This window comes from Thalassophryne amazonica, chromosome 1 (genome assembly GCF_902500255.1).
Source record: "Thalassophryne amazonica chromosome 1, fThaAma1.1, whole genome shotgun sequence".
In the NCBI taxonomy this organism is placed as follows: domain Eukaryota; kingdom Metazoa; phylum Chordata; class Actinopteri; order Batrachoidiformes; family Batrachoididae; genus Thalassophryne; species Thalassophryne amazonica.
In genome coordinates, this window is record NC_047103.1 from 112,007,365 (window position 1) to 112,032,678 (window position 25,314).

General features: G+C 48.2%; 1 protein-coding gene across 1 annotated transcript in view; it reads left to right on the plus strand.

Annotated features, from left to right (window-relative positions):
* Positions 1-25,314, plus strand: part of gyg2 (glycogenin 2) — a 139,623-nt gene that overhangs the window by 29,269 nt on the left and 85,040 nt on the right. The window contains exons 2-3 of the mRNA XM_034173521.1: positions 11,030-11,168; positions 15,154-15,328. Coding sequence (XP_034029412.1) covers positions 11,030-11,168; positions 15,154-15,328 — 314 coding nt within the window. The remainder of the gene's footprint in view (positions 1-11,029; positions 11,169-15,153; positions 15,329-25,314) is intronic.

The following is a 25,314-nucleotide window of genomic DNA, read 5'->3' on the forward strand; positions in this document are numbered from 1 at the left end:
GCGATGAAACTCACACTTCTCGCCCTTCACAAACAGCCAGTTCTCCAACAACCGCTGCAGGACCTGACGTACATACTGGACATGGGTCTCAGGATCCGGAGAAAAGATGAGTATATCGTCCAGATATACGAAGACGAATCGGTGCAGGAAGTCCCGCAAGACATCGTTAACCAAGGCTTGGAACGTCGCGGGGGCATTGGTGAGGCCGAACGGCATGACCAGGTACTCAAAGTGACCTAACGGGGTGTTAAATGCCGTCTTCCATTCGTCTCCCTTCCGGATCCGAACCAGGTGATACGCATTCCTAAGATCCAGCTTAGTAAAGATTTTGGCTCCATGCAGGGGGGTGAACACGGAATCTAACAACGGCAACGGGTATCGGTTGCGAACCGTAATCTCATTCAGCCCCCTGTAATCAATGCATGGACGGAGTCCGCCATCCTTCTTGCCCACAAAAAAGAAACCTGCACCCATCAGGGAGGTGGAGTTCCGGATCAGCCCGGCAGATAATGAGTCCCGGATGTAGGTCTCCATTGATTCGCGCTCAGGTCGTGAGAGGTTGTACAGCCTGCTGGACGGGAACTCAACGCCTGGAATCAGATCAATGGCACAATTGTACGGATGATGCGGGGGAAGGGCGAGTGCCAGATCCTTGCTGAAGACATCAGCAAGATCGTGGTACTCAACCGGCACCGCCGTCAGATTGGGATGGACTTTGACCTCCTTCTTAGCATGTATACCGGGAGGAACCGAGGATCCTAAACACGCCCGATGGCAGGTTGCGCTCCACTGAACCACCACCCCAGACGGCCAATCAATCCGGGGATTGTGTTTCAACATCCACGGGAAGCCCAAAATCACGCGGGAGGTAGAAGGAGTCACAAAAAACTCGATCTCCTCCTGATGATTCCCAGACACCACCAGAGTTACAGGTTGTGTCTTGTGCATGATTAAAGGGAGAAGGGTGCCATCCAGAGGGAGCCCTACCTCCCTTGCCCATCTGCTGTCTAGCAGATTCCCTTCGGACCCCGTGTCCACCAGTGCTGGGGCTTGAAGGGTTAAATCCCCGCTCAGGATTGTAACTGGGAGTCGTGTGGCAATATGTGTGTGTCCCACGTGAATGTTAGCCCAGTCTCTAAGGGCAGGTGTTGTCGTTTTGGCCGTTTGGGGCAGTTTTTCTGTGTGTTCTCTTTTGAGCTGCAGAGAAAACACTCCCCGCGGACCAGCCTCCTCATTCTGTCAGCTGTTCTCATTTTGGCCCTGTGCGTTTCCCTAGCAATGTCAGCAGGGGGAGCTGTTGCCCCACGGAGCGCTGCGGCTGTGGAGCGTGGGGAGGGCGGAACCTTTTTGAACCCGGAAGGGAGAGGGACGGCGCGTACCCGGCCACGTCCTTTGTCTCGCTCCCGACGGCGTTACTCCAACCGATTGTCTAACCGTATAACGAGATCGATAAGCCCATCTAAATCCCGCGGTTCTTCCTTAGCTACCAGGTGCTCCTTCAGGACCGACAACAGTCCGTTTATGAAGGCGGCGCGGAGCGCAATGTTATTCCAGCCGGACCTCGCAGCCGCGATGTGGAAGTCGACTGCATATTCGGCTGCGCGCCGGCGCCCCTGTCGCATTGACAGCAGCACTGTTGAAGCGGTCTCTCCTCTGTTAGGGTGATCAAACACTGTTCTGAACTCCCTCACAAACCCAGTATAAGAGGTAAGGAGCCGTGAGTTTTGCTCCCAAAGCGCTGTAGCCCAAGCGCGTGCCTCACCACGAAGCAATTTAATAACATAAGCCACCTTGCTGGCATCAGACGCATACATCACGGGTCGTATTGCAAAGATGAGTGGACACTGCATCAGAAAGTCCGTGCACATCTCCACACAACGTCCGTACGGCTCTGGGGGGCTTATGTATGCTTCAGGGGATGGTGGGAGGGGTTGTTGAACGACCACTGGAACATTCATATCTTGCACAGGGTCGGCAGGAGGAGGAGCTGCATGAGCGCCCTGAGCGCTCGCTGCCACCTGTGCGGAGAGATCCTCCACCCTGCGGTTCAGGAGGATGTTTTGCTCGGTCATCTGATCCAACCAAGCCGTAAAGGCGGTGAGGATGTGCTGCAACTCACCAATCACGCCTCCTGCAGACGCCTGTGCACCCTGCTCTCCCATTGGCTGTTCAATCGCTGGGTGACGCCCCTCAGAGTCCATGACGCTGGCCGAGATATCCTGTTGTGAAAGTGTAGTGACACGGACCCACAACAGGGGGCGTAAATGAACGGACAATAGAAGGAGTTAAATTTGAACACTTTACTGTTGTGAATGCCACAACCAAACACAGCAGATTATAGAATAAATACAAAGTCAATGGATAAAGGTGTCGTGTGGGCAGGCTCGACGATAGGAGACGTCCGTCTAGAGAAGAACCGGAACCACACGATTTCCTCCGGCACCGAACCCGAAGGATACTGGAGCCGCCAGGTCCCGAGTCCCTCAGGTGGCCACCGTCTCTGTGTGTCGGATCTGGTTCTGCTGGCGAAGAGCAAAGACAGTCAAGTGTGGGTGTGTGTACACCCAGTAACAACAACGGTGGGAATTCCACCTCCACCTCAAATCACACTCGTGCAGCTCCTGTTTAACCACTTATCTGGTTGGGGTGTGAGGCGAAGCCGTCGCTAATCACACCAAACGCCAATCCAGCAGATAAGGAAACACCACAGGAAAACGGCTGCAAAAAGAGCTCAGATTATTTGTCAGAGTTGACGATAGCTGAGAAGTTACCTCCGTAGAAGAACGATATCTCGGCGACGTGGTGGAGGTGTCATCCTGCTTTTATCCGGGGTGAGTGCAGATGATCGGTGACAGCTGTCATAGTTGATGAGTGACAGCTGTCACCTCGGCTGTTCCTGTGAGGCGGCAGCGCCCTCTCGTGCCTGAAGCCCGCACTTCAGGCAGGGCACCCTCTGGTGGTGGGCCAGCAGTACCTCCTCTTCTGGTGGCCCACACAACATATTTGGTTACACTAGGACAAGTTCTTTCCAAATTTGCATAAATGGCGGTGGTTTTGTTAGGGCGCCTTTGCACAGGCAGCGCTCTTTATGTTTCATTTGGCCATATCTCGGTGCGCCCCCTATGGATTTCAGGGAAATTTGTTTTATTATGTTCCTCTGTTCAAATCCCCAAAGCAAATCTCTAAAACTTGATAATACCTGTAAATAAGTTTTATTGCCAGTTTTCAACAGACAAGTCAGCGGATGAAAACATGAACATTTCCAAGTCACCAAATATGTCTTGGACTTTATATACATCAATTATGAAGAAATACAAAAGTCTCTTTCACCAAAACATCAAATCTAGGCTTTCATCTCAAATGTATTTTCTGGCAAATTGTATCTGAACATTCAAGTATTCTTTTTTTTTTTTTAAATCCTTCTCTACACCACTTCATCAGGAAGCTGTATTTTATATTTTTAATTAATTTATATTGTTGTAGACATTTGCTTTCAGTTTGAGTTTAAGGACGATAACTTATTTATTTGTATTTGAAATGGCATAAACAAATTAAAATGTGTGAAATACCAAGTGTTCCAATAATTTTGAGTACAGTTGAGAAACACTCCCTGGCATGTGTACTTTTAAGTGAAATACATCATCCTGGTGTCACTCAGAGAGCAAAATGTAAGGTTATTTAAGTCGTTCATGTTGGGAAAGGGTCGTAACACGGACCCGCAACAGGGGGCGCAAATGAACGGACAATGGATAAGACAAAGAGTAACAATTTAATGTTGTGAATCGCACAACTAAATACAGATACAGATAATGCCAATTGTACACAAGGTGACGTGCGGGCAGGCTCGAAGATAGGAGACCTCTGGCGATCGGAGAGCCGGGACCCACACAGCTTCCACCACCAACGGCCTGAAGAACACCGGAGCCGCCAAGTCCTGAGTCCCCAGGTGGTCACCGTCTTCGGTTGCAGACCCTGGTACTGCTGGCAGAAGATGACAAAACAGTTATGGTGAGTGTGTATCCACACACCCAGTAATCCTTGGAACTAGTTCCTTCGGGAGGGAGAACCTCCACCTCCAGATACGTTATCACTCGTGCAGCTCCTGTTTGTCTTCCTTCTGGATGGAGTGAGAGACGAAGACCGTCGTCCTCTCACTATCTGCTAATCCAGTCTTCCACAGACTTCACAGGTACGCGGCTGCACACAGATCACAGTTTAGATACACTGAATAACAACAGCAGAGAAGAATTACCTTCGACGGTAGTTGATTTGTCGGCGAGGAGGTGGAGTAATGATTCGGCTTTTGTAGAGGTGGTGGTGATTGGTGACAGCTGGTGTAAACGAGTGACAGCTGTCACTCTCTGTCTCGGCGCCCTCTCATGCTTGAAGCCCGCACTCCAAGCAGGGCGCCGACTGGTGGTGGTGGGCCAGCAGTACCTCCTCTTCAGCGGCCCACACAACAGGACCCCCCCCTCAACGGGCGCCTCCTGGCGCCCGACCAGGCTTGTCCGGGTGTCGGCGGTAGAAATCGGCCAGGAGGGCCGGGTCCAGGATGAAGCTCCTCTTCACCCAGGAGCGTTCTTCGGGTCCGTACCCCTCCCAGTCCACCAGATATTGAAAACCCCAGCCCTTCCGACGGACGTCCAGGAGCCGACGAACAGTCCATGCCGGCTCCCCGTCGATGATACGGGCAGGAGGTGGTACGGCTCCAGGAGTGCAGAGTGGTGAGGCGTGGTATGGTTTTATCCTTGAGACATGAAACACCGGACTGAGGATCTTGAGTATTGAGAATGGTCCGATGAACCGGTCTTTGAGCTTTTGTGATTCAACCTGCAGTGGGATGTCCTTGGTTGATAACCACACCTCCTGCCCAGGCTGGTATGCAGGGGCCGGGGAACGCCGGCGATCTGCATGGGCCTTAGCCCTCGTCTGGGCCTGCAACAGGGCAGAACGGGCGGTCCGCCACACCCGGCGGCACCTTCGCAGGTGGGCCTGGACCGAGGGGACCCCGACCTCTCCCTCCACAAGTGGAAACAATGGGGGCTGATACCCCAAACACGCCTCGAAAGGGGAGAGGCCGGTAGCAGATGAGACCTGGCTATTGTGGGCGTACTCGATCCAGGCCAGATGGTCACTCCAAGCCGCCGGATGTGCGGAGGTTACGCAGCGGAGAGCCTGTTCCAATTCCTGGTTCGCCCGCTCTGCCTGGCCGTTCGTCTGTGGGTGATACCCGGACGAGAGACTCACGGTGGCCCCCAGTTCCTTACAAAAACTCCTCCAGACCTGCGAGGAGAACTGGGGACCACGATCCGAAACGATGTCCGATGGTATCCCATGCAGACGCACGACGTGGTGGACCAGGAGGTCTGCTGTCTCCTGGGCCGTCAGGAGCTTCGGGAGGGCCACGAAGTGGGCCGCCTTGGAGAACCGGTCCACTATCGTGAGGATGATGGTGTTACCCTGGGACGGCGGGAGGCCCGTGACGAAGTCCAGGCCGATGTGCGACCAGGGGCGATGAGGCACAGGCAGGGGCTGGAGGAGGCCCCTGATCTTGTGATGATCCGCCTTGCCCCTAGCACAGGTGGTGCAGGCCTGGACATAGTCCCGGACGTCGGCTTCCAGTGACGCCCACCAGAAGCGCTGCTGGACTACTGCCACGGTCCTACGCACTCCGGGATGACAGGAGAGCTTGGATCCGTGGCAGAAGTCCAAGACGGCAGCCCTGGCTTCTGGTGGGACGTAAAGTCTGTTCTTAGGACCGTTCCCCGGGTCCGGATTCCTGGTCAGGGCCTCCCGGATGGTCTTCTCCACGTCCCATGTGAGGGTGGCCACGACAGTGGACTCGGGAACGATGGTCTCAATGGGGTCTGACAACTCGGCCTTGGCTTCCTCTTCGTGCACCCGGGACAGTGCGTCGGATCGTTGGTTTCTAGTCCCGGGACGGTGGGGGGGTTTGTTGAACGGCCAGTGGAACGTCTGTCTGTAGCCCAGAGCCAGCAGGAGGAGTCACTGCAGCAGCGCTCGAGTCGCGCGCTTCCACTCTGGCGGTGAGAGCCTCCACCCTCCGATTGAGGACTGCATTCTGCTCGGTTACCAGATTTAACTGAGCGGTGAAAGCGGTAAGGATTTGCTGCAGATCACTTATCACGCCTCCTGCTGACGCCTGCGCTCCTTGTTCTCCCATTGGCTGTTCAAGCTGTGGTTGACGCCCCTCGGGATCCATGACGAATGGCAGAGAAATCCTGTTGGGAAAGGGTCGTAACACGGACCCGCAACAGGGGGCGCAAATGAACGGACAATGGATAAGACAAAGAGTAACAATTTAATGTTGTGAATCGCACAACTAAATACAGATACAGATAATGCCAATTGTACACAAGGTGACGTGCGGGCAGGCTCGAAGATAGGAGACCTCTGGCGATCGGAGAGCCGGGACCCACACAGCTTCCACCACCAACGGCCTGAAGAACACCGGAGCCGCCAAGTCCTGAGTCCCCAGGTGGTCACCGTCTTCGGTTGCAGACCCTGGTACTGCTGGCAGAAGATGACAAAACAGTTATGGTGAGTGTGTATCCACACACCCAGTAATCCTTGGAACTAGTTCCTTCGGGAGGGAGAACCTCCACCTCCAGATACGTTATCAGAGACGAAGACCGTCGTCCTCTCACTATCCGCTAATCCAGTCTTCCACAGACTTCACAGGTACGCGGCTGCACACAGATCACAGTTTAGATACACTGAATAACAACAGCAGAGAAGAATTACCTTCGACGGTAGTTGATTTCTCGGCGAGGAGGTGGAGTAATGATCCGGCTTTTGTAAAGGTGGTGGTAATTGGTGACAGCTGGTGTAAACGAGTGACAGCTGTCACTCTCTGTCTCGGCGCCCTCTCATGCTTGAAGCCCGCACTCCAAGCAGGGCACCGACTGGTGGTGGTGGGCCAGCAGTACCTCCTCTTCAGCGGCCCACACAACAGTTCAGACAACAAAATTAAGAGGTTATTTAATCAACAACTGCATGCTCGTTTAAAAATCACTGGAGACGCGCATATATAAGACAACCCAAATTAAAGGAGAAATGCCGCTTTTAACAACCTGGACATCATTTCTGGTATAAAATACGGTCTTTTACCCACTAATATAACTTTGGTGTTATAATTAGTCCACAGTTTAAACGACATGTTCAGTTCAAATTTGAGGCAAACATTTTTCTTCTTCTACTAAGGTGAGAACTTTTTGGTACACAGCACAAACTACTGGATAGGAGAAACCTAGCAGTAAATGTGACTCACTGATTTCAAAATGCAGCTCTTTTCAACCAGATGTGCGGTCCTGTGACATGTCAATCATCTGTGTCCAATCAGATTTCAGGGGAGTTCAGTGAAACCCTGGCTTCTGCTCTAGCTCCACCCATGCCAGGAAGTGTTCAACATTTGACATTTCCTGTTTCTTTGTGGACTCAAAATTTGGCACTTCCTGTTTCAGTGTGAACTTGCCACTGAGATCCCGTGAGATTCCATGGGATCTCGTCTGTCAATCCAGGAAGTGTCATTCCATTAAGTGTTTGACATTTCCTGTTCCATTGTGGACTCAGAATTTGGCACTTCCTGTCTGGGACGCCCTGTACCATGAGTGAGCTTCACACTGTTGCGCAGCACTTCGCTTGTAATATGCATATGTCGCGGATATGAACGAGTGAAGCTTGTCAGCATCTCACCATGTCATTTAGGTCCTTCAGATTTTATTTTGAGTAAATGCTTCAGGGGAGCATTAGCATGGCAAAAACATTTCAGCTTCTGGGGGGCTCAGCTTCTCCAGACCCCCCGCATTTTTCTTTATTTGCCTCTCACATACCTGGAAAAGCTCCTCACCATCTAACCATGTTCCTTTAGGTCCTTCAGACTTTTTTCAGTCAAATGGTTCTTGGGAGCATGAGCATGACTAAAACCTTTCAGAGCCCCCCCGACCCCTCGCCTTTTTAAGCATTTTTCTTATTTTGCCTTTCAGCTTCCTGGAGGGGCTCTGCCCCCCATATCCCCCACCTTTTTAAGCATTTTTCTTTTTATGCTTTTCAGCTGACCCCCCTAATTACAGCCCTTTTAAATCTCTGCCACTTTAAGTATTTTTTTTAATGTAGATGTAAATTAATATTCAATGTTTTCAGCTAGTTGACAGTAGGACTGCACAATATGGCCAAATTATCGTATCTCAATATTGCCTATCAACATGATATACAATATGACTATGATTTGACACAAAATGCAGCAACAGTGAAAATTAAACATTCTTTAACAAAACAGTAATGATACCACACTCATTTTGCACTCATCATAAGGTTAGGATACAGTGCCCTCCAAAAGTATTGGAACACTTGGAATTTCACACATTTTAATTTGTTTATACAAGAAATACACAAAATAAATAAATAAATAAACATTTCTAAAATTATCTTCCTCAAACTCAAACTGAAAGCAAATCTCTAAAACTTGATAAAATCTCTAAATAATAATCAAGGGGGATGGAAACATGAATGTTTCCAAGTTACTGAATATGTCTTGGACTTACAGAAAAACTTGGAGAAATACAAAAGTTTCTTTCACCAAAACATCAAATCTAGGCTTTCATCTCAAATGTACTTTCTGTCAAATTGTAGCTGAACTTTCAGGTCTTCTTTTTTAAGAAAATCCTCCTCTACACCACTTTATCAGGAAGTTGTGGCACTTAATTATTTTTAATTAATTTATATCAAGTTGTAGAGATTTGCTTTCAGTTTGATTTAAGGAAGATAATTTTAGAAAAAAAATGTATTTGAAATGGAATAAACAAATTAAAATGTGTGAAATACCAAGTGTTCCAATACTTTTGAGGGCAACTGAAAAACAGCGAGGAGCAACATCTTACATTTCATATAAAGCGCAGCAGATAAGAGAATATTTAGAGTGGAATCCTGCAAATGGTGACACAAACATCAAATATGGCACAAATAATCCATAGACATGAACTCTTGAAGAATTACACAGGGGTCAAAATTAAAAGATGCTCCAATCTTATAGAAAATTACACCACATTATTTGCCTGATCATAAAGGTTCCACAAAGGTATAGTTTGGACAATCTGTGACTGAATGTTATGGAGTTATGAGGTGAAAGCAGCAAGAATGGTGACAAAGGTCAGTTTCAGTTTGTACAGGGGTTAAAAAAATTATGCAAATTATTGGTTTAGTTAATCGGGTTTTAAAAAGTAACAGTTTGCGTCATGTGTCATGCTTAGTTCATGTTACAGGGTAACATATGTCACATGTCATAGAATCCAATGCACTTTCACCTAACTTGACCTTTACTTTGGAGACCAAGCATTCAGCACTGTCAAAAGTATTCCATTTATTAATCCTATTAACTCAACCAATAATTTGCATCACCTTTGACCAAAATTAGAGCAACTCTTTACCTGGTACTAGACTGGCCTACCTGCAGTCCACACCTGTCGCCCATTGAAAATGTGTGGTGCATTATGAAGCGCAAAATATGACAACGGAGACCCCAGACTGTTGAACAACTGAAGTCATACATCAAGCAAGAATGGGAAAGAATTCCACCTACAAAGCTTCAACAATTAGTGTCCTCAGTTCCGAGTGTTAATGAGTGTTGTTAGAAGGAAAGGTGATGTAACACAGTGGTAAACATGCCACTGTCCCAGCTTTTTTGAAACGTGTTGGAGACATCCATTTCAAAATGAGCAAATATTTGCATAAAAACAATAAAGTTTATCAGTTTGAACATTAAATATCTTGTCTTTGTGGTGTATTCAATTGAATATGGGTTGAAGAGGATTTGCAAATCATTGTATTCTGTTTTTACTTACATTTTACACAACGTCCCAACTTCATTGGAATTGGGGTTGCATTTATATATAAAAATTAAAATAGTGTGTGGTATCCATTGCCTCCAGGTAGCGGTTGATATAAAGGGCTACTTGACTCTGAACTGTAGACCTGAAATAAATGAATTTTACACAAAGATTACCAAAGTGTATCTAACATTATGCAAGCACATTTAGAGTGAAACCCTATGGGTAAAGTGTTGTACAGTCTACAGCCCTGAAATGCCCCCTGGTGGCCATTGCTTGAACTAATACACATCATCAATCAATCAATCAATTTTTTTATATAGCGCCAAATCACAACAAACAGTTGCCCCAAGGCGCTTTATATTGTAAGGCAAGGCCATACAATAATTATGTAAAACCCCAACGGTCAAAACGACCCCCTGTGAGCAAGCACTTGGCTACAGTGGGAAGGAAAAACTCCCTTTTAACAGGAAGAAACCTCCAGCAGAACCAGGCTCAGGGAGGGGCAGTCTTCTGCTGGGACTGGTTGGGGCTGAGGGAGAGAACCAGGAAAAAGACATGCTGTGGAGGGGAGCAGAGATCAATCACTAATGATTAAATGCAGAGTGGTGCATACAGAGCAAAAAGAGAAAGAAACACTCAGTGCATCATGGGAACCCCCCAGCAGTCTAAGTCTATAGCAGGTATTCCACATATTCTCGAGGAAAAAATAAATGTTATGATGGCCCTTTTTTTGTACTGTGACAATTTTATGCTCCCAGACCTTAAGGCAGGTATACATAGTGCCTCTATTTTTTATTTCAAACCGCCCAGTCGTATCAGTCACCAACTCTCAGAACGTCTTGCTTATTTGGGAAATCACTTGACTTAAATAGACTCTCCATCATTTTAATGCAGGTTTAAGGTGAGTTAGCTTACACTACCAGATTTCTTCTGGTCATTGTTTTTTCTTGTTTATTTATACCAGGAGATCTTTTCTGTGCTAAGTTCCATGATATGAAGATAAATCAACATTCAACAGTGTAAGTTTGGTGAAGCTGGTATCTCGAGGATCTCCTCACATTAGAGCATTTCACTTCAATACAGATGATCCTCTTTGCTCAGAAGATGTCCACATTAAACATGTCTTTTACAGGAGACACCCTCCTCACTCTGATCTTCATATCTGTCCACTCTATGTGTAGCTGCTGAGGCCTTCGTCACCTTGGCCACCACAGATCCTTACTGCATGGGAGCGATTGCTGTAGCCCGGAGTTTACGGCGACACAAGACGTCCCGCCTTATTGTTGTCATGGTCACACCAAATATCTCAGAAGGTTCACGGTAGGAAATACCTGCCTACAGTTTGATTTATTCCTCTGTTGCAAACATAATTGACTGAAATTTTAAAGAGTTGTCAACAATTTACTGGTTATTGGAGAAGAGGGGGCGGGGTTGCCGGTCTGACATTTTTCAGCTTTGAGATCACAGGCATAATATTGTCTGTGCGGATTTGTGTGTGTGTGTGTACAGATTCAGTGGACACTGCTAAAAATAAATAAATCAATAACTAAAGTAAGGACAGTTCAACAGTACTCTCACAATTCATTAAAAACTCCAATGCACACAAACTGAAAAGTACCAGAAGCACTGAGTTTTTAAACATTTCTTGATTGTAAATATATGAAATGAAATAAATTAAATTTTTAAACAGCATACAAAATTAAAACATTAAAATGGTGTTGCAAGTTTTGGTTTTGATTATTACACTGACACACACACTCACACTCATCTCCAACTGCTTAGTCCACACTAAAACACAATTTCAATTAATATAACAAAATGTATTGTGTAAGTATATAACCATTGAACCATAATATATGATATGAACCATAATATAACCATTGTATTGTGTAAGTACACATCATGATGACTTATTGAAACAAATACAAAGAGGGGAAAAATACAAATTTACTGTTATAACAACTTACGAGGGCTGTCAATAAAGTATAGGCATTTTATCCGGATATTCCACTGTTAAAGGAGATTTTTTTAATGAAAGATGTGCGGACGGGTCCACGCATCGGGACGCAGCCAGCGCGGTGCGGTGGCACAGGAAAAACACCTCCGTGTTGATAACCATTTGTAAAATCCAGGCGGCTTTTGATGGCTTTCAGTGGAGTGAGTATATGAGAAATTGTTTAACAGCTGGACATGTTCCAACTTGTCCTTAAGGCTTCCAACAGAGGTGTTTTTCCTGTGGCGGAGCATCGCAGCGGCTGCGAGCCGACGCTGCAATCCGTCCGCACGTCTTTCATTAAAAAAATCTCCTTTAACAGTGGAATATCCGGATAAAATGCTGAAACTGACTTCTTCTGAAACTTCTCTGTTCTCTCACGACGTCCTGGATAAATAGAGCCTGAAATGTGGAGGTTTTCAGCTTGAAACAGGCTGACGACGGCGCCTGAGAGCGCTGCACGACGTCTCGCTCCGTGGGAAGTCCTTAAAGCGACAGTATCACCTCAAAATCTCTCATCAGCTGTTAAAATTTTCACCGAAAACCAGCTTAATTTTTCGAACCGTGTCCACTTCGATGTGTCTCACAGGTTTAGAAAAAAGTTTGATCAAACAAAGCGCCAGTCTCTCAGCAACTTCTCAGACAAAGGAATTCCGACGAGGGGCTCGACGACTCCTCCCACAAGGAGTGCTCACAGGCGAATGACGTCACCGACAGGCGTGGAAAAACTCACGCATGCGCACGAGGTTTCAAGCATGTCTGACGTAAAAACATATGAATGAAATCCATATAGTTTTTGAAAAAATAAAAAGGACCTATACTTTATTGACAGACCTCGTATAGTGCATGAAATAAGATGAAAAATGGTCACACATTTTACATAGTTTCCATATTTTATTATGTTACAACCTTAAATAAATAGTAAATTAATATTTCCTCAAAATTCCACACACAATACCCCATAATGACAATGTTGTTGTTGTTGTGTTTTTTTTTAGATTTTTTCAAAATTTATTAAAATAAAAACTGATCATCCTTGAGATGTTTCTACAGCTTAATTGGAGTCCACCTGGGGTAAATTCAGTTGATTGTATATGATTTGGAAAGGCACACACCTGTCTACATACAGTGAGGAAAATAAGTATTTGAACACCCAGCGGTTTTGCAAGTTCTCCCACTTAGAAATCATAGAGTGGTCTGAAATTTTCATCTTAGGTGCATGTCCACTGTGAGAGACATAATCTAAAAAAAAAAAAAAAAAAAAAAATCCGGAAATCACAATGTATGATTTTTTAATAATTTATTTGTATGTTACTGCTGCAAATAAGTATTTGACCCCCTACCAACCAGCAAGAATTCTGTCTCACACAGACCTGTTAATTTTTCTTTAAGAAGCCCTCTTATTCTGCACTCTTTACCTGTATTAATTGCACCTGTTTGAACTTGTTACCTGTATAAAAGACACCTGTTCACACAATCAATCACACTCCAACCTGTCCACCATAGCCAAGACCAAAGAGCTGTCTAAGGACATCAGGGACAAAACTGTAGACCTGCACAAGGCTGGGATGGACTACAGGACAACAGGCAAGCAGCTTGGTAGAAGACAACGCTTGGCGTAATTATTAGAAAATGGAAGAAACACAAGATGACTGTCAATCTCCCTCGGTCTGGGATTCGATGCAAGATCTCACTTTGTGGGGTAAGGATGATTCTGAGAAAGCTCAGAACTACACAGGAGGACCTGGTCAATGACCTGAAGAGAGCTGGGACCACAGTCACAAAGATTACATTAGTAACACATGATGCTGTCATGGTTTAAAATCCTGCTGGGCAGCAAGGTCCCCCTGCTCAAGCCAGCACATGTCCAGGTACATTTGAAGTTCACCAGTGACCATCTGGATGATCCAGAAGTGGCATGGGAGAAGGTCATGTGGTTGGATGAGACCAGAATAGAGCTTTTTGGAATCAACTCCACTTACCATGTTTAGAGGACCCAAGAAAACCATCCCAACCGTAAAGCATGGGGTGGAAACATCATACTCTGGGGGTGCTCTTCTGCAAAGGGGACAGGACAACTGCACCGTATTGAAGGGAGGATGGATGGGGTCATATACTGCAAGATTTTGGCAAACAACCTCCTTCCCTCAGTAAGAGCACTGAAGATGGGTCATGGCTGGGTCTTCCAGCATGACAATGACCCTAAACACACAGCCAGTCTACTCTGTGTGAGCCTGATCCCATCAGATCTCAGAAGCAAAGCAGTGTGGGGCCTGGTTAGTACTTGGATGTGAGACCTCTTCAGAACACCAGGGGCTCTATGTGTTTCTCCAGGTAAAATTAGAGTTGTGTCAGGATGGGTATCTGGCGTAAAACTTGGCTCTGGATGTATCTGTTGTGGTGACCCCATACAAACAGGAGCAGCCAAAAGGACAACAACAACAACAACAACAACAATGACCTGAAGCACACAGCCAAGATATCAAAGGAGTGGCTTCAGGACAACTCTGTGAATGTCCTTGAGTGGCCCAGCCAGAGCCCAGACCTGAATCTGATTGAACATCTCTGGAGAGATCTGAAAATGGCTGTGCACTGACGCTCCCCATCCAACCTGATGGATCTTAAGAAGTGCTGCAAAGAGGAATGGGCCAAACTGTGCAAAGATAGGTGCACCAAGCTTGTGGCATCATATTCAAGAAGACTTGAGGCTGTAATTGCTGCCAAAGGTGCATCAACAAAGTATTGAGTAAAAGGTGTGAATACTTCTGTACACGTGATTTCTTAGTTTTTTTTCTTCATGTTGTCATTATGTGGTGCTGTGAATATAGTTTTTATTTTTTGTGGGGGTTGTAATGAATTTACTGAAGTGCTGTGAATGCTTTCCGGACGCACTGTATGATGCTTCACATGGGGTGGATATGCGATGGACCAATGGTCCAGTCATGCTGCAGTATTTGGGTACAAGTGCTGGAACCAGTGGGCCTCAGTGCCTGTGTCAGACATATGTCATGCGAGCATTTTTTTGTGTTTGTGCCACTGTGGAATTTTAGATAGTGGTTACTATGGACACCTTTATACAGTCAGGTCCATACGTAGTTGAACAGTGACACTTTTTTATTGCAACTTCTCACAGAGCCATTTATTCTCCAAAGTAAAGTAAGACGCAAACATAAAATACAGCCACAGTTAAGTATTTGGATAGTGACACATTTTTTTTTATCTTGCCACTACACCCCCAAAATTGAAGTGCTATGAAACACTCAACATGTACTTGTCGTGCCAGATTCACATTCATTCCCTTTCCCTCAATAGGCATGGCCTTGAAAATGTGTTTGATGAGGTTATCCCAGTCGATATAATGGACAGCACAGACCACCTTCACCTGTCCTGGCTGGGTCGTCCTGATCTCGGCACTACCTTGACCAAGATCAACTGCTGGACCCTGACTCAATACACCAAATGTGTGTTCCTGGATGCTGACACACTTGTGAGTCCACTGGTTGTCTGGTACAACTGACACATCTTGACTCCAACATATACTCACAGACAGCATCATTGGCTGCTAGGGGTGTCACAATACATATATTTGTATTGAACCATATGGTACACATGCAAAGCGCACAGAACTGTACGCAGAGTATGACTCTGCACTGTTTGACTATACACACGAGTGTATTTTTTATATAAGTCACCGACGTTTCAGGGAGCTGTGTTGTTTGTGTCCGCAGTCTGTGTCCCTCTGCTCTGATGCTCTGTGCAGGAAGGCGTAGTCAGCAAGCGAGCGCATTATTCCACCCAATAAACTTGGAAGAATATGTAGTGGATATAAGTTAAACAGAATATTCAATTAAATCAGAATTTTAAGTACCTCAGATGGGCCACCATCTTGCCAGAAGCGCAGGAAAATAATATTGATCACTCTTAAATCTGAACATCATAAGTTCTGAATACTGTTGTTTAAACATCTGTCTTGAACTGGACACAAGACAAGTAGTGTAATGATTCATAGTTTAATTCCTGAGGTGGTGATGAGACGTGGGTTGTTAGAAGGAAAGGCGATGTAACACAGTGGTAAACATGCCACTGTCCCAGCTTTTTTGAAACGTGCTATAGGCATCTATTTCAAAATGAGCAAATATTTGCACAAAAACAATAAAGTTTCTCAATTTGAAACATTAAATTTCTTGTCTTTGTGTTGTATTCAGTTGAATATAGGTTGAAAAGGATTTGCAAATCATTGTATTCTGTTTTTATTTACATTTCACACAATGTGTTGTGTGGGCCGCCGAAGAGGAGGTACTGCTGGCCCACCACCACAAGATGGCACCCTGCTTGAAGTGCGGGCTTCAAGCACGAGAGGGCGTCGGAGCGACCAGGAGTGACAGCTGTCACTCATCATCCGTACCAGCTGTCACTCATCCACTACTCATCACCACCACCATAAAGGCCGGACTGCAACGCCACCTCCCCGCCGAGAAATCAACTACCAATCAGGTAATTTTCTCTGCTGACTTAAACTTTGAGTATTAGTCTGATCTCTTTCTGCAGCCGTTTTCCTGTGGTGTGCCTTATCTGCGGAGTTGGCGTTTGGTGTGGACTGCGACGGCTTCGCCTCACACCCCACTCAAATAAGTGGTTAACTCAGGAGCTGCACGAGTGTGTGATTAGAGGTGGAGGTTCTCCCTCCTTTACTGAATACAGACTGTGGGATTACTGAGTGTGCGACCTCACACTCATCTGGACTGTCTCTGTTCTCTGCCAGCAGTACCGGGTCTGACTGCTGAAGACAGCGGCCACCTGGGGCGCAGGGCTTGGCGGCTCCGGTGTTCTTCAGCTCCGTTGGCGGTGGAAGCGGTGTGGATCCGGCTTTTCTCTCGCCAGGCGTCTTCTATCGTCGAGCCTGCCCACACGTCACCTGGTGTATGATTGACAGTCACTGTATTGTTATTGTCTGTACATCGTTGTGTGATTCACAACATTAAATTGTTACTTTTTGGCTTATCCATTGTCCGTTCATTAACGCCCCCTGTTGTGGGTCCGTGTCACGACACTTTCACAACAGGATTTCTCGGCCAGCGTCATGGATCCCGAGGGGCGTCAACCATCGCTTGAACAGCCAATGGAAGAGCGAGGTGCACAGGCGCCAGCAGGAGGCGTGTTGGGTGAGCTGCAGCACATCTTAACCGCCTTTACCGCTCGGTTGGATTTAATTACCGAGCAGAGCAGTGTTCTCAATCGTAGGATGGAGGCTCTCACCGCCCAGGTGGAAGCGCGTGCTCACGGCACTGCTGCAGCACCTCCTCCTGCTGACCATGTGCCAGAAACAGACATTCCGCTGGTCATTCAACGAACCCCCCCACCTTCCCCTGAAGCATACATAAGTCCTCCGGAGCCGTACGGAGGCTGTGTGGAGACGTGCACAGACTTCTTGATGCAGTGCTCGCTCGTCTTTTCACAGCGTCCCGTCATGTACGCAGCAGACGCCAGCCGGGTGGCTTATGTGATCAATTTGCTTCGAGGAGAGGCACGCGCCTGGGCTACGGCGCTTTGGGAGCAGAATTCACGGCTCCTAACGGTTTATACTGAGTTTGTGAGGGAGTTCCGACAGGTGTTCGACCACCCTCATAGAGGCGAGACCGCTTCAAGTGTGCTGCTGTCGATATGGCAGGGGTGTCGGAGCGCAGCGAAGTATGCAGTCAACTTCCGCATCGCGGCAGCGCGAGCCGGCTGGAATGCTGTTGCGCTCCGCGCCGCCTTTGTAAATGGAATGTCTCTGGTCCTTAAGGAGCACCTGGTGGCGAAGGACGAGCCGCGGGATTTAGATGGGCTTATCGACCTGGTTATACAGTTAGACAACCGCTTAATGGAACACCGACGGGAATGAGACGAGGGGCGTGGCCAGACACAAGCCGTCCCTCTTCCTCCCGGGTCCAAAAGGAAGCCGACTTCCCCACGCTCCACTGCCAGGGCTCTCCACGTGACAACAGCTCCCCCTGCTGATGTTGCTATGGAAACGAGCAGGGCCAAAAACGATCAGATCAGAGACAAAGGAGGCTGATCCGTGGAGAGTGTTTTCTCTGCAGTTCTACCGAGCACATACAGAGAGAATGCCCCAAACGGTCAAAACAACAGCACTCGTCCTTAGAGACTGGGCTAAGGGTGGGTCACAACACCCACGTGGGGAAACCCCGACGATCTGCACGAATCCCAGTCACGATCCTGAGTGGGGATCTAACCCTTCACGCCCCAGCACTGGTGGACACGGGGTCGGAGGGGAATCTGCTGGATAGCAGATGGGCAAAGGAGGTTGGGCTCCCTCTAGTGGCCTTACCGTCACCATTGTCGGTGCGGGCGCTAGATGGCACCCTTCTTCCACTAATCACACACCAGACACAGCCAGTGACATTGGTGGTGTCTGTGAATCACAGGGAGGAGATTGTGTTTTATGTAACACCTTCTACCTCCCGAGTGATTTTGGGTTTTCCATGGGTGTTAAAACACAATCCCCGGATTGATTGGCTGTCTGGGGTTGTGGTTCAGTGGAGCGAAACCTGCCACCAGGAGTGTTTAGGATCCTCGGTTCCACCCGGTGTGACTGCTAAGGAGGAGGTTTCAGTCCCCCCCCATCTGACGGCGGTGCCGGCCGAGTACCACGACCTTGCTGACATCTTCAGCAAGGATCTGGCACTCACGCTGCCCCTGCACCGTCCGTACGATTGTGCCATTGATTTGATACCGGGCGCTGAGTACCCGTCCAGCAGGCTGTACAACCTCTCACGTCCGGAACGCGAATCAATGGAGACCTACATCCGGGACTTGTAAACTGCCGGATTGATCCGGAACTCCACCTCCACGATGGGTGCTGGTTTCTTTTTTGTGGGCAAGAAGGACGGCGGACTCCGTCCATGCATTGATTACAGAGGGCTGAACGAGATCACGGTTCGCAACCGATACCCGTTACCTCTGTTGGATTCAGTGTTCACGCCCCTGCATGGAGCCCAAATTTTCACGAAATTGGATCTTAGGAATGCTTATCACCTGATTTGGATCCGGGAGGGAGACGAGTGGAAGACAGCATTTAACACCCCGTTAGGTCACTTTGAGTACCTGGTCATGCTGTTCAGCCTCACCAATGCGCCCGCGACGTTCCAAGCATTGGTTAATGACGTCTTGCGGGACTTCCTGCATCGGTTTGTCTTCGTATATCTAGACGATATACTCATCTTTTCTCCGGATCCTGAGACCCATGTCAAGCATGTACGTCAGGTCCTACAGCGGTTGTTGGAGAACCGGCTGTTTGTGAAGGGCAAGAAGTGTGAGTTCCACCACACTTCTTTGTCCTTCTTGGGGTTCATCATCTCCTCCAACTCCGTCGCCCCTGATCCGGCCAAGGTTGCGGCGGTGAGAGATTGGCCCCAACCAACGAACCGTAGGAAACTACAACAGTTCCTCGGTTTTGCAAATTTCTGCCGGAGGTTCATCAAGGGCTACAGTCAGGTAGTTAGCCCCCTGACAGCCCTGACCTCCACAAAAGTCCCCTTCACCTGGTCGGATCGGTGCGAAGCCGCGTTTAGGGAGTTGAAACGCCGGTTCTCGATTGCACCGGTTCTGGTGCAGTCCGATCCCAAGCGCCAGTTTGTTGTTGAAGTGGATGCCTCTGATTCAGGGATAGGAGCCGTGCTGTCCCAGAGTGGGGAGTCCAACAAGGTTCTCCATCCATGTGCCTACTTTTCCCGCAGGTTGACCCCAGCTGAACGGAACTATGACGTCGGCAATCGGGAACTTCTTGCGGTGAAGGAGGCTCTTGAGGAGTGGAGACACCTGTTGGAGGGAGCATCGGTACCATTTACGGTTTTCACGGACCATCGGAACCTGGAGTACATCCGGACCGCGAAGCGTCTGAACCCCAGGCAAGCCCGCTGGTCGCTGTTCTTCGGGCGTTTTGACTTCCGGATCACCTACCGCCCCGGGACAAAGAACCAACGATCTGACGCCCTGTCCCGGGTGCACGAAGAGGAGGTCAAGACCGAGCTGTCAGACCCCCCTGAAACCATCATCCCCGAGTCCACTGTCGTGGCCGCCCTTACCTGGGACGTGGAGAAGACCGTCCGGGAGGCCCTGACACGGAGCCCGGACCCGGGGACAGGTCTGAAGAACAAACTGTATGTCCCACCAGAGGCCAGGGCTGCGGTCCTTGACTTTTGTCACGGTTCCAAGCTCTCCTGTCACCCAGGGGTGCGAAGGACCGCGGCAGTGGTCCGGCAGCGCTTCTGGTGGGCGTCTATGGAAGCCGACGTCCGGGAGTATGTCCAGGCCTGCACCACCTGTGCCAGGGGCAAAGCCGACCATCACAAGGCCCAAGGCCTCCTCCAGCCTCTGCCTATGCCTCGTCGCCCCTGGTCTCATATCGGCCTGGACTTTGTCACGGGCCTCCCGCCGTCCCAGGGCAACACCACCATCTTAACGATAGTGGACCGGTTCTCCAAGGCGGCCCACTTCGTGGCCCTCCCGAAGCTCCCGACGGCCCAGGAGACTGCAGACCTCCTGGTCCACCACATCGTGCGTCTGCATGGGATTCCATCAGACATTGTCTCGGATCGTGGTCGTCAGTTCTCCTCCTCCCAGGTCTGGAGGAGTTTCTGCAAGGAACTGGGGGCCACCGTCAGTCTCTCGTCTGGGTACCACCCCCAGACGAACGGGCAGGCAGAGCGGACTAACCAGGAACTGGAGCAGGCCCTCCGCTGCCTGACCTCCACGCACCCAACGGCCTGGAATGACCATCTGGCCTGGATCGAGTACGCTCATAATAGCCAAGTCTCATCTGCCACCGGCCTCTCCCCGTTTGAGGTGTGTTTGGGGTACCAGCCCCCGTTGTTTCCACTGGTGGAGGGTGAGGTCGGGGTGCCCTCGGTCCAGGCCCATCTGAGGAAGTGCCGTCGGGTGTGGCGTACCGCCCGCTCTGCCCTGCTCAGAGCCCGGACGAGGGCTAAGGCCCATGCAGACCGCCGGCGTTCCCCGGCCCCTGCATACCAGCCCGGGCAGGAGGTCTGGCTATCTACTAAGGACATCCCCCTGCAGGTGGAATCCCACAAACTAAAGGACAGGTACATCGGACCATTTCCCATCCTCAAAGTCCTCAGTCCGGCCGCAGTGAAGCTGAAGCTGCCAGTCCTGTTGTGTGGGCCGCCGAAGAGGAGGTACTGCTGGCCCACCACCACAAGATGGCACCCTGCTTGAAGTGCGGGCTTCAAGCACGAGAGGGCGTCGGAGCGACCAGGAGTGACAGCTGTCACTCATCATCCGTACCAGCTGTCACTCATCCACTACTCATCACCACCACCATAAAGGCCGGACTGCAACTCCACCTTCCCGCCGAGAAATCAACTACCAATCAGGTAATTTTCTCTGCTGACTTAAACTTTGAGTATTAGTCTGATCTCTTTCTGCAGCCGTTTTCCTGTGGTGTGCCTTATCTGCGGAGTTGGCATTTGGGGTGGACTGCGACGGCTTCGCCTCACACCCCACTCAGATAAGTGGTTAACTCAGGAGCTGCACGAGTGTGTGATTGGAGGTGGAGGTTCTCCCTCCTTTACTGAATACAGAGTGTGGGATTACTGAGTGTGCGACCTCACACTCATCTGGACTGTCTCTGTTCTCTGCCAGCAGTACCGGGTCTGACTGCTGAAGACAGCGGCCACCTGGGGTGCAGGGCTTGGCGGCTCCGGTGTTCTTCAGCTCCATTGGCGGTGGAAGCGGTGTGGATCCGGCTTTTCTCTCGCCAGGCGTCTTCTATCGTCGAGCCTGCCCACACGTCACCTGGTGTATGATTGACAGTCACTGTATTGTTATTGTCTGTACATCGTTGTGTGATTCACAACATTAAATTGTTACTTTTTGGCTTATCCATTGTCCGTTCATTAACGCCCCCTGTTGTGGGTCCGTGTCACGACACTTTCACAACACAATGTCCCAACTTCATTGGAATTGGGGTTGTATATGCTGATAACTGCTGTTAATTTCATCCACATAAAATCCTTAGAATATTGTCTAGCATCAGTGAGAAGCTGGATTCCTACTTTTAAACACTGATAAGACTGAAATGATGGTTGTTGGTCCAGCGAGACATCGGCATCAATGTGACCAGCTAACGCTTAGCCTAGGCTCATGTGTCATTTGCCCCTCCCTGAGCCTGGTTCTGCTGGAGGTTTCTTCCTGTTAAAAGGGAGTTTTCCTTCCCACTGTCGCCAAGTGCTTGCTCACAGGGGGTCGTTTTGACCGTTGGGGATTTTCCGTAATTATTGTATGGCTTTGCCTTACAATATAAAGCGCCTTGGGGCAACTGTTTGTTGTGATTTGGCGCTATATAAATAAAATTGATTTGATTTGATTTGATGTGTCATACATCACACTGACAAAGTGAGGAACCTTTGGGTAACTTTTGATCCTACATTGTTCTTTGACCTCCAGATTAGAGATAATATGAGGAGTGCTTTCTACCGCCTGTGAAATATTGCAAAGATTCATCCCATCCTGTCTATGACTGATGCTGAGACCTTGATTCATGAGTTTGTCTCTTCTAGATTGGACTACTGCAATGTTCTATTTTCTGGTGTGCCGCAGTCTAGCATTAGGGCTCTCCAATTGGCTCAAAATGCTGCTGCCAGACTTTTGACACGAAGCAGAAAGTTTGACCACATTGCACCCATTTTCAGCTTTCAGGCTCCTCTCCTGTGGAACCAGCTCCCAATTCAGATCAGGGAGACAGACACCCTCTCTACTTTTAAGATTAGGCTTAAAACTTTCCTTTTTGCTAAAGCTTATAGTTAGGGCTGGATCAGGTGACCCTGAACCATCCCTTAGTTATGCTGCTATAGACGTAGACTGCTGGGGGGTTCCTATGATGCATTGTTTCTTTCTCTTTTTGCTCTGTATGCACCACTCTGCATTTAATCATTAGTGATCAATCTCTGCTCCCCTCCACAGCATGTCTTTTTCCTGGTTCTCTCCCTCAGCCCCAACCAGTCCCAGCAGAAGGCTGCCCCTCCCTGAGCCTGGTTCTGCTGGAGGTTTCTTCCTGTTAAAAGGGAGTTTTTCCTTCCCACTGTAGCCAAGTGCTTGCTCACAGGGGGTCGTTTTGACCGTTGGGGTTTTACAGCCGGGTCCCAGCCATGGCGGAGCAGCACCAGGGCTGCTTTGTGTACATGAGGGATCAGCTGATGGAGCTCTGATGCAGTTGGTCGAACGGGGAAAGACATGATATCCCTAAGGAATTGCAGAGGAAATACCGGGGCTGTACAACCTGTAGAAGATGGTGGCAAAGGAAGAGGAGATATCAGCCGTATGTTCCTTTCATTGTGATGGGGAACATAAGATCATTGGAGAACAAAATGGAAGAATTAACATCACTTGTTAGTAGCGACAGTGTGTTTAGTGAGGTCTCAGTCTTGTGCTTTACGGAGACATGGCTGCACGACAACATAGACTATGTAGTGAGTTTACCCAGCTTTCAGTTGGTGCAACAGTAGCTGCACTGACAGTGGCAAAAAGAAACGTGGGGGAGTTGCTGTCTATGTGAACAAGTAATGCAATCCTGGACACGTTACCTGGACTCATTTTCGTGCAGTGGACAGCCACGTGCTGGGTCAAATTACTCATCACATACAGTCTGTCAAATTACTGATTTCTCATATACATTCTGAATCAATCAGTTTCCATGTTTTCGATAACAGTCAGTCAGAACTGCGTCAGTCAGTCAGAGCTGCGTGTCGTCAGAGCGAGCTGCAAAACGTTTGTACCTGAGTTTTCTGAGGTGGTGTTTGTAGTTGCCATCTGCCACGCCGGTGTTTGCCAACCCGGACAGTGGGAATACCACCTCAACTGGCAACTTAGCCCCGCGACTGGACAGCAACAACGTCCGAGGCCCGCTCAACGTGGTGAATTCACTGAGGCCGCGCGCTGCGTCATTAAAGCCGCGCGTCACAAGTGCCGCTTCCCCGAGGCCTCGTGCAGCCACCGCGGATCCATCAGCGCGGAAACACCGAGGCCGCGCGGCACCAGCGCAGTGCAGATCCATCCCGGTGACAAACAATGCAGGCTGTTAACATCGGCGATCGACAAGCTGCTCATAAGCCGACCATGGGGCCTAAGAAGGTTCTGACAGCGGAGGAAGGTGACCATATTAAAAAATCTCTGGACTTTCTATCAGAGGAGATTTCTGTTGTGAAGCAGCAACAGAAATCAATCATGGATCTGGTGGAGGAGGTGAAGGCATTACGGCTCCAGAACGCCGAGAAAGACCGGCATCTGGTGCAGCTGGAAAATAGAGTGGCTGAATTGGAGCAGTACACCAGAATTAACGACGTCATCATCACAGGTCTTCACATCAAACCACGGTCCTACGCACGGGCGGTAACAGATGAGAGCGGAGGGGAGCCCAGTGAACAGGAGGTCAGCTCTGTGGAAAAACAGGTTGCTGATTTCCTCCTATCTAAAGGTATAGAAATTGATTTAAATAACATTGAAGCGTGCCACCCTCTGCCCCGGAGAAATGACAGTGATAAACAAACCGTCATCATGAGATTCATCAACAGAAAACACAAAACAGCACTGTTAAAACAAGGAAGAAAACTGAAAGGGACAAACGTATTCATCAATGAACATCTCACCAAACGGAATGCCGACATCGCCAGGAAAGCACGCTTCTTAAAGAAACAGGGAAAAATCCAGCACACATGGACTTCAAACTGTAAAATATTCATCAAACTGAACGGATCACCAGAACAAGCAAAGGTTATGGCAATAAGGAACATCGAGGAGCTGGACAAAAATGAGCAATAGGTACGAGGACTCAAACACATCACAGCACCATGATGCAGACTGGAGCAACCCACTCATCCACATCATCTACACCCGGAGACAAGAGAGACATAATGACTAAGGATAACGATCCGTTTATTTCTGCCCAGGAGCTCTGTCTAGATACATTTAATTATAATAACTCTGCTAACCACCCCTTCGAATCTGAAAATGATCCTGATACCTTTTTCAGTGAGAATATTGTGAGACAGTGCAAATATTTTACAGAAGAACAATTCAAAAATTATAAAATCAATGATGAAAATTTTTCAATTATACATTTCAACAGCAGAAGTCTTTCTCGTAATCTGTCCACTATTAATGATTGTTTGAAAACATCCAAAAAACGTTTTTCAGTTATTGCAATTTCAGAAACATGGTTAAATGAGGATAACAAAGATCTGGTATATCTTGATGGTTATGAATTGTTCCTGGTTAATAGGCAGACGAGAAGGGGCGGAGGTGTTGCATTGTTTGTAAGGTCAGATTATAACTGTAAACTCATTAACAACATGTCATTTACAGTGGACAACATCCTGGAATGTGTTACCATAGAAATTACATCTATAAACTCCAAAAACATAGTTGTTAGTTGCATTTACAGAGCTCCTGGGACAA